The sequence below is a fragment of the Nipponia nippon genome, unplaced genomic scaffold (assembly GCF_047370975.1).
Source record: "Nipponia nippon isolate SJK-2023a ecotype South Korea unplaced genomic scaffold, ASM4737097v1 scaffold_1, whole genome shotgun sequence".
Taxonomy (NCBI): domain Eukaryota; kingdom Metazoa; phylum Chordata; class Aves; order Pelecaniformes; family Threskiornithidae; genus Nipponia; species Nipponia nippon.
In genome coordinates, this window is record NW_028262290.1 from 58044147 (window position 1) to 58058474 (window position 14328).

Below are 14328 nucleotides of genomic sequence, written 5' to 3' on the forward strand. Positions count from 1 at the left end.
CCTTCCCGACGGGCGCGAGGCCGCTGCCCCGCCTCCTCGCGGGCGCCGGGCGGGGCGGGCCGTTACCGCCGTCAGTCGCCGTCCCGCGGAGGAGGGCGGCGCGGCGCTCGTTGCTGCCTTCGTCCCCGGCCGGCATGTTTGTTCCTTGCGACCGTGGCGGCGGCGGCTCCGCCAGCTCCGACTTTAAAGGCTTCACTCTGCTGATGGTAAGTCGTGCTTCTGCTTCCACCCTGCCCTTGGTGGGCTTGAGGGGGCGCTGACCCAACGGGGCGCCCCCGGGCCCGCCGCCTCTCGGGGGCCTGGGCGCTGAGGGCTTCTCTCCCTTCTGGGGGGTTAGGGCAGGGGCTTGTCTCCCTGGCTCGCCTGTGGGGCAGGAGGGCCGGGGCGCTTTGGTTTCTCTCTCCCCTGCCCGGGGGTCGTCCCTGGGTGCTCGACGGCGGGAAAGCGGAGAGGCGCTGGGCAGGCGGTTGCTGTGCCCGGCTGCGTAGCGGGTGTTTTGCCGAGTAAAAGAGGGGGATTTGCAGGGGTCCTTCCCAGAGCCGTTTCCAGCAGAGCTTAAGGCGGTCTCTTCCGTTTCCGTCAGTTTCTCCCTCCTCGGCCCCCCCCCCTTCTGCTCTTGTCAAGCTAAGCGTTGTGTGCTGAGCTATAGCTATATGCTTGCACTCTAAGATTACGATGCCGTATGTCGTCTTACAAAATTTGCAGTATCTGTGGGTTGGCACGGGAATAAAAGGTTATTTTTTTTTCCTTTCGATGCGATATATGCATGTTTTTAATGGAAAATTCTTCATTTGTGCTATATTTAAACTCAGATTAGGATTGGTTTAGGAAGTGTTTTAATCATCCTCATACATGGCATGAAATCGATTTCAGATAACCTACCTGAGGCTCCATTGGTTATTGCGGGGTAAGAGTTCCAGTGCAGGCTGCGAAGTAGCAAACCATTATTTTTTCCTACTAGTGACTCCCTTTGCTGCATTACTGAAAGGTAACCTTATCCCCTTTCATCGAGGGCTGCACAGCCTGGGATGACTCTGCAGGCTGCGCGGGAAGTCATTGCGGATCAGCTGACTAGCTGCAGGAAGCAGATCACTGCTGTTTTCTTTCGCTGGCAGTAACAGGCTATTGAATACCAGCCGGTTTGTAATGACAGTCTGTAAGTGCCCTTGAGTCCTCTTTCACCGTGGGCTTATCAGCATCAAATTCCGTGTTTCCACAATTGTTGGCAGCAGCAATTCGTAGATACGGACTTGCTTATAAATTAAAGGCAACCAACCGAAAATTTTACCATTGTGTCCTTCTACAGAAACTGATACTGGAAGGCAAACTCTTGAATTTCTCTTTCTGTGCCATCAGATTAGGCCAGTGTCTGCCCCGATTGGTGATAACCCACGGCAATTCCTATGAAATTAATCCAAGATGACCCTTGGCATTTCCATCCTTAAAAGATGAAAAACAATTTGCTCTTGTACACGAGTCAAGCTGAGATTTATAGTTTTAAAATGTAATATCAACATTACCATTAGGTGTCGCTTGAGGCCTGCCAATCTCGACATTAGTTTGAGTGACTTTTATCTACTCTGTATCCAAAAAAAGAGAGGGAGGAGACAAGTTTCAAAGCCTTTGTTTAAGTTTACAATGAGACAGGATTATTCACAGAAGTGGCCAGGATGTTCTTGTGGGACAGGGATCAATGTCTGCATCAGTAATCTGTTAAGATTAAGAAATAGTCACCTTTGTCAGAGAATGAGTAGCCGCTTTTAGAAATCATGTTTGACCAGAACTGAAGTTATTTAAACTTTCACTATTTGAAGAGCATATTGTATTGTCCATAAAAGACACTGTAAATCAGTTACTTCTGTTACTTCAGCCAGCAGTGTCAGTGGGAAATGTTGGTCAACTGGCAACAGATCTAGTGATTTCCACACTCGACATGACTAAAGTTGGTTACTTCTACACTGATTGCCTGGTGCCAATGGTTGGAAATAATCCATATGCAACAGCAGAAGAAAACTCGATGGAGCTGAGTATAAATGCTGAAGGTGGGTATTGAATGCTGAAGATATTTGCAAGCTGCATAAGGTGCAAGTATGTTACATTAACTTTTGTTGTTGTTGTTACATTTTGCTTATGTGAACAATGTTTAAACTAAGGTCAGTAATAACAACTTAAGTAACTTACAGGTAAGCCTGTATTTACACTTCACAGAGGAAACCGTTACTGTTTTTGTTTTGGAAAACCAATTTGATATATGGAATGAATAAGAAATGTTGAATTTCAACTATATTACAGTACAGCCAAAACTCTGCAGTTTTAATCCAAAGCAATGTGAAGTGTGCACATACTTACAGTAAACTGCTGGAATGCAAGTTGAATTTATGGTGTAGAAGGGTATTTATCCTCTCTTCTTCCTTCCCACCTATGTTTGCCTTTTTCCTTATGTGGTGTTTCTCCCTCTTCCTCCTTCAAATTCTTTGTTTCTTTCCCTATATTGGTCATTACATTTCATCTTTTTTTTTTTTTTTCCCCTCTTAAATCATGGAAATCTCAGAATAATCTGTCAATCTTTGCAAAGGTGCATGAAGAGATTATCTGAATCGTTACAGGAGGCAGATCTTCATATGTTTTTCTTCATTCAATCCTTTGAATTTATGACAAGTGAAATTAAGTCCATTGCACAAAAATGCATATTTTTAACACTCTGGATATTGCCAGGCTTTCCCGTGTGAACTGATAGCTGAAAGGTTTACTATCCTGAGGTTTGTAAATTGGATAAATCTGGATACTTCTAAACCCAGATCTCTTTCTTGCTTTCCTCTTACAAAACTTAATTATTTCTTCTTGTAGTGTATTCGTTACCTTCAAAGAAACTTGTAGCTCTGCAGATCAGATCACCTTTTATAAAGGTATGTATGTTCATTGATTGTTTTTACTTCACTATTCAGTTTGAATAGTTCTGCTGGCAAATAATTTAAGTGGCCTGGGTAAATTTTAAAACTAAATAAGCAAAACTGGAAGAACTATGCCATGTTATAAAATATTTTGTGTCAACAAAAAAAAAAAACCAAAACAAAACAAAAAACAGACTGTAAAAGAGCAAAATATTTTTCTGCCTTGTGCTATAACATGTTCTGCAGTTGATACAATTTTAGCTAACAAAAACTGACTGCTGCATTCATTGAGGGTTGAGGTTTTGTTTTGTTTTTCAAAGCCTCAGAACAACCCACCTATGTTGGTCATTTTAGTGTAAATATGTCCTTAGTTATTAACGGCCTTGAAAACACAAAATGTTTTGTCCGTTTCTTTTTTTTTCTTTACACTTACCGTCTTTGTGTGTTTGTCTTTTATTGTAATAGCTTAATTTTTGATGTCACTCCAATTTAATTATTTCATAGTGTTCTACATTCATTTCAAGTGCATTCATTATGTAAAAAAATGAAGAATTTAGAGTTATTCATTAACTGGACAGTGGCTGTAATTTAAAATAAGCAGAATACCACACCAGAAAAAAATTTGTGCTGCAGTTTTTAGCAGTTCAAAGTGTGGAAAAATACTGTGTGATCCTATCATCCCATCTTATTCTAAAGCTTTTTCTATTGGTATTCATGGCACACAAAGCAGGTGGTACTACTGTTGTTAACATGGTCTTAATGATAATTTTTAGCATTATACGTGTAGTTTTGATTAAGTAAACAACCAGAGCAGTCCTCTGTTTTTTAAAAATATATCTGAAGCTGAAGACTAAATGGATATGAAGAAAAATGTGCATCACTGGTAAACGTTCTATGTAACACCTAGTATTGGTGGGTTTTGGCTTTTTTTTTAAGGACGCAATATATTTTTCACTTTTTTTTTCCTCTGTCTTTGCATAAAGAACAAGTACAGGCCATTCTGTCAAACACTGCTTTCTTGGGTGAAAAGCAGCAAGTGTGCCAGAGTCGTTCTTCTGTCTAGCAGCCATGCATACCAGCGTGATGATGAGCAACTTCTTGGGTATGTTTGCGTCATTAAAAGACCTAATTAATGTTTCTGTTCTTTTTGACAAACTGACATATATCCCTCTGCTGAGTACTTTTTGTAGGATTCTTTTGCTTTGCTGTGTACATAGGTCATAAAATGTTTTAATAGTATAGTAAGCATTATGTTATACAGGATTAGTCTCTGAACATTGTTAGTTACTACTGTCGAAAGTGCTGAGCAAATAATAAGCTGTAAGTAAATTGCACTTGGCCTGCACTGCCAGCAACAGAGCCTCAGTTTTAACTTCTTAATTATGGCTGCAAGCAATGTCAGCAATTAGCTGCTAGCATACAGGTCACAGATTAGATGGTTAACAGTTAAATAGAATATTGGTTAGTTTCTTATCTCTTCTTTGTTATTCTGCATTTTGAAGATTTTTCCTTAATATAGTAAGTTGTTATTCTTTTTTTATAGGAAGTTATCAATTCTTGTTTGTTGGGAGGCAACTGCAAGGTTCAGACTATGTGTATTTTTATTAGATATTACCCCTTTAAAAAACAAGCATTGCTGGTGGATTGGGAACATCATAATCAGTGATTTAACAAAAACAAACAAACAAAATCAGTATTTTTGCAAAAGACCAATTGTTATCCTCAGGCTGTATAAATGTGTAGGGCCTTAAAGAAGGTTCAGGTGCACGCACGTCCTAGATATAGTTACCAGTGGTGTTTGCATACAGTTGCAGAATGGCCAGCTAACGTGGAATGAAATGAGAGGGACTGATGGTTATTTGATGAGGTCTGAGTTGTAAGTTGTGGTGGTTTAACACCCCCTCCTCCCCCAGCACCACGGAGTAACTCTCTGAGAGCAGAGTCACTAAAGAGTGAGGGTAGCGCATTCAGAAAATACTTAGACTTGACTGAAGTCTGCAGGTATTTGTAGTGTGAGCTTATTAAAAATACTATATCACAGTGAAGTCCAAGTTTACTGTAACTAACTTTAATTTAATTGCCTCCTATCTGAAGGAAGAAAAAGCGCATTTTATTTGTAAATCATTTTAAGAACTGTAAGCAGTTCTTCTGTTTATGTGCTTATGTATCTGGTACTTGCCAGTTATTTGAGCCTCTAAAAAGAGGGTACCTTAGTTCTGTTTGTGGCAGAAAGTTGAGTAGTTTGTACTGCTTTGAAGCCACAGTCTGCTTTTAAACTTCAATTTGAGGAGGAAGTAAATGTCAGTGCAATTCTTCATTGCAAGTGTGAGGTCCTCAATGCTTGCAGCTTCTTTCTGTCACAAGTAATAACATTGGTAGTGTCTTTTGTTGTCAGACTGAATGTATTCTTGATTTGTTCCTAGGACACCACTACGCTACCTACTTACACCTGATCTTGAGAAAGCAGTTGGAGGCCTTATGCAGGAGCTAAACTGGAAAGAAATGGAAAAAGTAGCAGCTTACCCTGGAATAAATGATACGGAAAAAGTTCTACATATTCCTGGAGGTGGCATCACAAAGCTATTGTTTACGGAGAGGTGAGCTGCCTAAAGATAAGCACAGAAAGATATCAGAAGTCTTGTTTTTAGTACATGGGTAATGTTATCTTTCAAACCACTATGTTATAGGAAAAGAGAAGTCTCTCTTTTCATAGAAAAGGGTTTTACAGGAACAGAACTTCTTCCAGATCAAGCTCATAATTAAGAGGAAAAAAAATAGGAAATTCTGCACCATAAAGTTAAAATATGATAAAACTGTAAGTGTATGGGCTAAAGAAAAATAATAAAAGCTTTACAGTTAAGATCGTGATTAATCTGATATCTGATTTTATGCAAACCACAATTTGTAAACAGTAACTTTTCTGTACCTGTGATACTTAACACTGTCTCCTGTGGCAAATAGTTCCATCATCAGTTGTAAAAAAAGAAAAAAAATTCTGAGCACTAAGAATGAGTTAAGATTTCAGGGCCAGCGATTAGGTGTGGGGTTTTTGTTAAAAGGTGTGTGCATCAGAAGTTGTGCCAAAAGCACGTCTGAGCTTCAAATTTTGGGTCGTAATACTCGCTCATTATGGTAAAACTGTGTTAGCTCTGCAAAAGGTGTTTGTTTTGTGTCAGGTGGAAAATTCACTTTTATTTTTTTAGCTATTGTTTTTGGCACCTGTCCGAACTGTTGCATCCAACAGCAGGAGAGTAACTAATATCACGCTTACCTTTGTACTGAATTCAGTATGGAAGCAATATACAAATGCAAAAGAAAGACCTCCCAGGACTTTAGAAACAAAAAATATAATAACAATTTTAATATCTAAATGAAAAAATGGGAATATTGTGAGTAAAGTAGTGATATGCAAACTGCAGAACTGCGCCTTGAAATACACAGAAAGATAAGGAGTGATTGTATCAAAGGATCTGTATAAATGCCCCACCAGCACAAAAATGCAACCTAAGTATATAAAACAGGCCCGGAGTAACTCTTCCATGACCTAGGATTCCCGCCTCAAAAAGCAAAGAATAAATTCAAGACTAATAAAAAAAGAACATGAAGTGTGAAAATGCAACCAAGCCTGGAGAGGGGAAAAAAAAATCTCTCTGTGCACACATTTTTACTTTTTGTTTGGTTTTGTTTGTTTTTTTAACAAGCTACATGCAGATTGTTGTTGGTCTTAATACGTAACTATAATTGTTCTGGATTTAGAAAAGAAATACAAATACCTGCTCATTTTTGTTGCAGCTGTTCAAAAGGAATCCAAATGGCAGTTCTCCTGAAATTCTGCTCAGAAGGGGACAACATCCCTGATGCGTTTGCTCTTGTTAACTATCTTAATGAATGGCTCCAGCTAATTAAAAGCGACGTAAGTGATGTTTCATCTGGAGTTGTTGCTTTCATAATTTGTATCTGTTATTTTCATTTTTCTTCGCTCCAGAGCATTGAAAAGGTTACTCGGCTGAATTATAGAAAATTTAAAAAAATCTGTGGATTGGGTTTGTTTTGGCCCTTGGTCATCAAGGATATGGCAAATTAAAGATTATTTTGCTTAAAACCTCGCTGGGAATTTCCCCACCTGAAAAACCAAACGTAAACCCCAGTCCCTTTGTTTGACAGGTGTGGGGGAAAATTGCGTAAAGGTTTGATCAAGTTCAATCTTCCAGTACTTTTCTCTAAAGCAACCCCCGATGATACTGACACTTGAAATGCTGCCCATTATTTTAATACATGTGTCAGAGAGAGAATTACATCATTATTATTTAAAACGTAAAGAATGATTCTGTTTTTGTTGCAGGGCAACAATTCCACAGATACTTCTTCACAATGGAAAATACCAAGTTCTTGGCGCTTACTTTTTGGCAACGGTCTTCCACCTGCGCTCTTCTGATCAATTTTGAATTCTTCTGTAAGTCATGTGTGCAGTCTCAAACATCCCCTGAGAAGGTGATTACATAGTAATTGCCAAGCAACAGCAGCTTAATTTGTTGTGTACATAAATTCTTTATTTAAGAAAAATTCCTTTCACATATGTGGGTAGCTAAAGAAATTAAGGTAACGTTTCCAAATTGACCAAAGAAATAAGTTTTGTACAGTTGTTTATTGAATAACTTTGAATTTTTTTCTAATAAAATATTTTTTAAAAAACCTTTTTCTTTGGTTAAGTGTTATTGCTATGGGAAAGCTTATGGTGCACCTTCTTAATGTAGCTGAGAACGTGAGATTGATGTGCAGGCATAGATTTTCTTATGAAGCTAAAATCCCGCTTTTCCATGTCAACTGTGGATCTTGGCTCTTTTTCAAAACCTTCCTGGTGATGTAAGCAAAGCTCGGAAGTGACTAGTTCTGCCTTTTCCCAGTGCTGGTTCTGTAGCTTCAGCTGGGGAGACTGCAAGCGATAGCGCAGCCCGCTCTCTCTCTTCTGGTCGCCTTCTGTTGTATAATTTCCATTCTGCTTCCAAGGGCTGCAGAGGTGCTAAAACTGAAGCCTTCTAGGTAGGTGAGCCTTCTTAGACTGACTTGAGGATGAATACAGTGCTCTGAAATATGAAGGAATTAAAACGTTGCCCTGCTAGCAGGCAGTCTGGTATCTATATTTTACAAGCTTTGTCTGAGACACTGGTTGTGTGATAATTCATGTGTTTGATGTTTGTAATGGTACTTGTTGCGTTATTAAGCTACATGTTCAATTTTGATCTTTTGGAAGTGCCTGATCACATCAGCGTATTTAAAAGTAATTTTAAATCTATAATTTCTAAGTTATAGCTTATGAACTAATAGACATGACATCTATACAGGCTATACTTTTAAATATTTAGTCTGCTAAATAGATTTTTTTTTTTTTTTGGTGGTACTGTCGTGCCAGTAGGACAAATGATGAGGAAAGGAACAGCAGCAGTCCTGAAGAGGTCTGTTAAAGGTGTAGGCATAAGATTCAGTAGTCGGCTTTGCTTGAAAACTTGTGCCTGTTGGTAAAGAGCAGCAGTTCAGTCGAACTACTCGGCGAATATTGCATCCCAAAGGATGCAACATTGTTCATCTTTTTGGGTTTTTGAAAGTTTGAGAGGTGAGAATCATAGTGAATACCTGTCATACAGGACTGCTACTTGAATGAATATTCAGTCACTGTTCTTCATCCACAAAACCATAAGAAACTGAAGTGTTTCCCAGTCTTAAGTCTGCTTTGCAGAAGTAAATAACGCAGAGCCAAACTGAACCTTGGAGAATGGGTATGTGGAGCAAATGCTTCATCTAATTGTATGTCCAAATACCTTCAAATAACGTCTTAAAATGTAGGCAGTCTCAAGTTAGATATTGTATTTGAGTCAGTCACAAACCTAGGTACGTGTAGAACAATGTGAGCACGAACTAACTGCTGCTGGTATTAGGAGAACTGGAGAAGCTTTATGGTTATTTAATTACATCTGCAGTGTTTGTTTGGGTTTTGGGTTTTTTTTAAAGGTTTGAATTGTGTTAACACCAATGCTTCTTAACACTAAATACCATGCTAGAAATGTAAAGTAATCCTTTGCTCATATTAATAAGCTTTTACAGTAGGAATGCAGGAAGATGCCACATTTCAGGAAGATGCCATGTTTTATGGTGTAAAAAATGAGCTGTGAATAGATTTAAAGTGTTCAGGAATGACTGATGTGCCCGTGATCGTGAATCAAAAGAAACTTACCTGAACAAAAAGCGACTTGCGTACAACTGGTATGCAAGCTACAACCAGAAGGTGAACCAAATAACATGGCTGAAAAGATCACAGCATTATTCTGAGTTTAAAGATTTATTTTGGTTCATGGTCTTGTCATTGTTTTACAAGAAGCTTGAGTTTCTATAGGCAAGGGGAAGGCTAAACCATTTGCAGCTTGCCTTCGTGTAGATCCCGTCATGGTGATATTTCATGCTTGCAAATACTCTTTATTCAAATCTTCCATTTGTAGAAAAGGACTAATGAGCTAAATATTTTCTGATGTCATTCTTCATTGTGATGGATTCTCAGATGCTCTGTGAATGTAATACATCACCTGTAACTGGACAGTAGTGAGCACAGAGGGATTTGGTAACTGCTACGAGAGCGTAATTTACGGCTGTACATTAGTTTGGAAAGCTGAATCTGCCAAGCTGGCTGAAAGCTTTTCCCTTGAACCAGGAAATACTTAGAGTATTTCTTAATTTTAAGCACAAAGTCCTGTGTAAATCACAAGAACGACTTGCTTGTTCTTATGCATTGCTGAATCTGGAACCAAGTATTCATTTTCCTTGATTAGAGTCCGACCTTCTAACAAATCAGATGTTGAAGCTGATCATGGTCCTGGTTTGGACTTTAGACCTGAAAGCCAGCAGGGTGCATCGGATTTACCAGTAAAATCTAGAAGCTGACCTTAGAACGAAGCTGTAGGAGATACTCAGTTCTCCCTTCCGCGCGCCGACGCCTCTGCGTGGCCTAATGACCATGTTTGGTTTGAGCTGGGGCTTTGCTGACGTACTGGAGAATAGGTCAAGCAAGAATGGCCTAGCAGTTTAAACATACTCATCTTAGAATGTAAACTCTGTCATTTTAGAAGAGTGGATGGGTGCGGGTAGGAAGAATACTTGGAACTGACAGCTGCTACGCAGAATGGTGGTTTTTAAAGGAGGGAGAAATTTAACTTGTGGAGCTCTCTTGGAATCACTGTGCAAACCAACGTGACGGAGATGGCTGTTTAAATCAGCTGTACCTTCTTGAAGCTTTCCTGAGATGAAAACGATTCTTCAGAAAGAAGGGGATGAACACCTGCCTCTGCGTTACCTTTGTGTAGGTCCTTCTACTAGGTGAGCACGGGAGCGTTCCTGCATTTGTGCAGGGCTCAGGTAAGTACAGCTGTAATGACTGTAAAGAATGAGCCCTGAAGGTACGTCTTCTCTTACACTGACTCGCAAGATACTGAACAGTGCCTATCAAAGAGCCAGCTCTTCAACCACGGCTTGCGTATTGCTTACACAGTGAGCACGGCTATTTGGAAGTAGTTACATACGCACTGGAGATGCTCCGTGAAGCTTTTCCAACTGTCATAGGATGTTGGGGGGGGGGGGGGGGAAGGGATCATCAACAGGCATAAGCTTTTTAAGTTTCTTAGGGGTTTTTTTTGTTGTGTTCTGTTTTTGTTTTTTTTTTTTAAATAAGATGATTGTATAAGCTTTATTTAGCTGGCTCTAAGTACTTAGTTCCTTTGGGATCAAATTAACTGCTTCACTTGGGGCCATTCACGAGTGTCATTATTCTAACACCTGTGAACTTCAGCCATGCTGCAGTAAACTTACTATATATCTCTGCCATCTGCAGCCTGCTGTCCTAGATGATGCTCAGTACCGCACACAAGTTGTGGAGTACGCGTGTTGCGTTGTAAGGAGCTCGTTGGCGTAAAGCCTTGGTGTTTAAATAACTTCTGACACAAATAGCAAGCCCAAACAGGGTTTGCTGCCGCTGTTTGACGCAGGCTCGCACCTTTGTTCAAGATCCAGAATATATTGTGCAGATGTAAAAATATACAAGGTACTAAAAATACTTGAAATGCTGAAGTCAACTTCTGTGGTTTTTTGAATGACACGTTAAAAAAAATCTGAAGGGTAAAACCTTATTTGGGCAACAAGCAGTGTTGCTTTGGGCATCCACAGAAGGTTTATCAGGTAGGAGGAATTTGCGTTCGTTGGCTGTGTTAATCGGGATGCAGGCTGATGCATGCACAGCGCCATTTGGGAAGCTACAGCTCAGAAGGTATTTAACTGCGAAACTATATTAATCAAAATTGAAGCAGCTGTGACCCTAGATTAAATTTCAGTCAAAATTAGCGTGGTTGGGAACAAGGAGAAGCAGTGATAAAAAGCTAGAGGAGGAAAACCAAGGATTCCGAAGCAACAGCAAGGGAGTGCTTGACCATCAGGCCACAGCAAAGAAGCACTGAGAATTTTTCTGAGGCATGGGAGTTGTTTTTGCTTTCCTCCTTTTACTGATTGCAGATAAAGGTGCAATTTCTCATGGAAATACTGTCTCAAGTAGCTCAGACATCGTCATTTTTCTTGTTGTCATTTTGGCTAAACCAGTACTTGTGTTACAAACAGCTTAGGAAAATATATCTGCTGCCTTGGGACGGAATGTATAGTTTAGCTTTTTTTTTTTTTTTTTTTAAACAAAGGTCAAGACTTTCTAAAAAACATCTTAAAAATTCAATTCTTTCAACTGTTTGCCAATAAAACAAGTTAAGAGTGCGAGCCAACCAAGATTCTTTAACGTTCTGTGAGTGTTTCTAAATCTGGATACGCTGGGAATCCCTTACGCTTCGTGCGCTCGGAGGCAGGGCGGGCGGCACCGTGCTAACAACCTGCTGCGGAGGTTAACGGGAACTGAGACCGAAATCTTGGTTTCGGAGAAGAGGCTGCCCTACCACCTCCGGTAGTTGCACGTCTGAAGGAAATCTCTTTGTGCACTGACTGACGGAATACAGCACGCGCGAAGGCATCGGGTAAGCTCCTATTTGTAACAGGACGGCAAGATCCCTAAGAAAATAGAAAGTAGGACTTCAATGCATTTTAACCTAAAAGCGCCATCACGTAGTTAACCAGCAGTAGCTAGGGTGGCTTTCCTGCCCCCTTTCCCTTAAGATACTCTTTTATGGCTTCTTAACCTTTTCACCTACATCTTGCAATAAATTGGTGAGAAAGGCAGGCAATGGAAAATACAAAATTATGTTAAGATTTGTTGGTCTTATTCCCTGCTCTCATTCATTGGGCTGACTGACCTTTCTGTCCAGCATGGGCGGTTTTCCACTACTGGCATCTCTCTTCAGCTATTCACAAGAAGTATGAGGCATGAAATCTAATATTTGCAGGCGTTAAAAGGCTTAAAATTATTACGATTTTATCACTTGGAGCTCTTCTAAAATTTTCCACGCTCTCTCTGAAGTTATGATGAACTCCATGCTCAAAATTGCATCGGCCTTCTCATCTCCCGAGTTTGTCCGATTTCTGGGCTACGCCGTTAGGCTGTGGTCTCTCCCTCCGGAGCGCGCAGAGCCTCGGAAGAAGCGTTTGGTAAACTACTGCGTCCTCCTGCTGGGAGTTCGCACATGGGGCAATGCTACCTTTGTTTGTTCGACTGGCGCTTTTAACCGGCCAGAGACCCTGACTTACCTTTATCCGCCATTCATGGGGGTAAAAATGCTTCCACAGCGCTCTCCCCAAATCGGGAAAGAGCAGTGCACCGCTGGCCGCTATGGTGCAGAAGCGTCTGCTCTAACTCTCGGGTTATAAGCTACTTACTGACAGTAAAAACGAAGCCTTGACCACTCCAGACAGGCCACAGACATCTTTTTTTTTTTTTTTTTAACATACGGTGAAAAATAATAAGCCCTGTGGCACAAAAAATGGTAAGATTCCTCAGAGCAGCGCTCATCATTTAAAAAATAAAAATCAGGATCTGAACTGTGGTATCTGCTATCTGATGTTGCAACTCCAACTACTAAGCACAAACCTGAAACCCTCGCACCAGAGCCGAGACTGCTGCTTTCGGGCATCGTCTTTGCCACATTTTCGAAACGACACAATTGCAAGGAGTTTCTTGGAGTTTAAAAACTGATTAATAAAGTTGTGAGATAGATAGAAATGCGTTTTACAGACATAAAAATATACCGAAGCTATTCCTCAGGTGCTGTAAGCAAGAAGAGAAAAGCAACCAAGCGTTTTTCTTTAATCAGAAACTTAGCACGGAGCAGCATGGTAAGTACAAGAAAAATGTTGGGAAGCAGCAGTGAGCTTTCAAAACCAGTGGCGATTCCTCTGGGGTTCCTCCAGTGCGATACCCGCGGAGCTCGTGCCGCGGGCAGAAAAGGGCAGGACGCGGGTCCTGCATGCGAGACGCTCCGGCGAGGCGGGGGAGAGAAGCCTGCACTGTCCCAAACTTGGGAAAAACCGGGAGGTGTTTGAAGAGCAGCGAGTTCAAACAACGTAACCGAGAGGGGGGCCACAGTGCAGAAACTACTAGGGGGTGACGGGCACGTATATGTAGCTAACTAAATTCCAGTCCTGCACGCTGACCCGTGTATGGCGATTCTGAACTTACAACCTATGATAAAATAGACGCCAACTAGAATGACCGCCTTGAAAGACTTGCTGAGGACGATCGTTTCTTCATACTTCTATGCTTGCGACCAGCGAGACACACCTAGGAGCGGAGGAGAAAAATGACAGGGCTGAGTGTCGTTAAGCACTAAAGGATTCCTTGTAGCTTTTAGAAAGCTACTACGAGGTGTGTATCCAGCAAGAGGACAAACGAAGTACTGAGGCAAAGGACCAGGCAAAAGCAATGGAGGTGCGGTCATTGGCCCCGCAAGATTTTTCTTCAGTGAGCCATAGGTGCGAAGTACCTCCTCAAGAGGCACAGCAGAGTAAAGCCTCGAGGAGACGGAAAAAGGGGAGCACGCAGTACCGCGAGCAGTTCCTGAACGAGAAACCCTCAAGGCCTTCCTGTTCCCTGTGGAAAAGGTACTGGTTCTGGTTCTTCCAGGTCTTTACCAGGACGAGGAGGTGGCTGCTCTGGGGCCAGGCTGGGCTGGCCGCTGCTGGGTGGCCCCGGGAGCCGTCGCCCTGAGCTCCTCCTGCTTCCTCTGGCCCAGCGCTCCCGCGCCCGCCCTGGGGGCACAGGGCCAAACTGCGCACCCTTGCCCTCCCGCCCGCCCTTTGGCGCACCAGCGCCTGGCTGCAGGACAAGGCGGCCGTTTCGTCCTTGCGGTAAGATGGCTAGCAAAAATAAAACCAAGTACCTCTGCAACGTTTCTTTTGAAGACGGAAACAAAAATGTCAGCCAGTAACTCACAGCTGTTCCGTTTGAACATCTGCACGTCTATCATTCTGC

The 14328-nt window shown here is 41.5% G+C and overlaps 1 protein-coding gene across 4 annotated transcripts; it reads left to right on the forward strand.

The window, feature by feature from the left end:
- Positions 1–43: 43 nt before the first annotated feature.
- Positions 44–7565, forward strand: PSMG2 (proteasome assembly chaperone 2). Of its 4 annotated transcripts, none has more exons than XM_087757162.1 (8): positions 68–206; positions 1013–1156; positions 1871–2042; positions 2848–2906; positions 3875–3993; positions 5315–5488; positions 6684–6804; positions 7234–7565. In XM_087757162.1, exons 3-8 carry the CDS (start codon positions 1934–1936, stop codon positions 7324–7326), a joined length of 675 nt encoding a protein of 224 aa, XP_087613288.1. In that variant the 5' UTR covers positions 68–206; positions 1013–1156; positions 1871–1933; the 3' UTR covers positions 7327–7565. The 4 variants fall into 4 exon arrangements, with proteins under 4 accessions (XP_009469010.2, XP_087613288.1, XP_087613303.1 ...); XM_087757177.1 differs by having other exon boundaries at positions 84–206; positions 1023–1156; XM_087757169.1 differs by having other exon boundaries at positions 101–206; positions 962–1156.
- The last annotated feature ends 6763 nt before the right edge of the window (positions 7566–14328 follow it).

Excerpts from the sequence above, each read along its gene's own strand:
- PSMG2 (XM_009470735.2), top strand. The coding sequence starts at position 135 with ATGTTTGTTCCTTGCGACCGTGGCGGCGGCGGCTCCGCCAGCTCCGAC. Across the intron at positions 207-1,870 it reads AAGGCTTCACTCTGCTGATG|CCAGCAGTGTCAGTGGGAAA; the intron begins GTAAGTCGTGCT and ends CTGTTACTTCAG. Across the intron at positions 3,994-5,314 it reads GATGATGAGCAACTTCTTGG|GACACCACTACGCTACCTAC; the intron begins GTATGTTTGCGT and ends ATTTGTTCCTAG.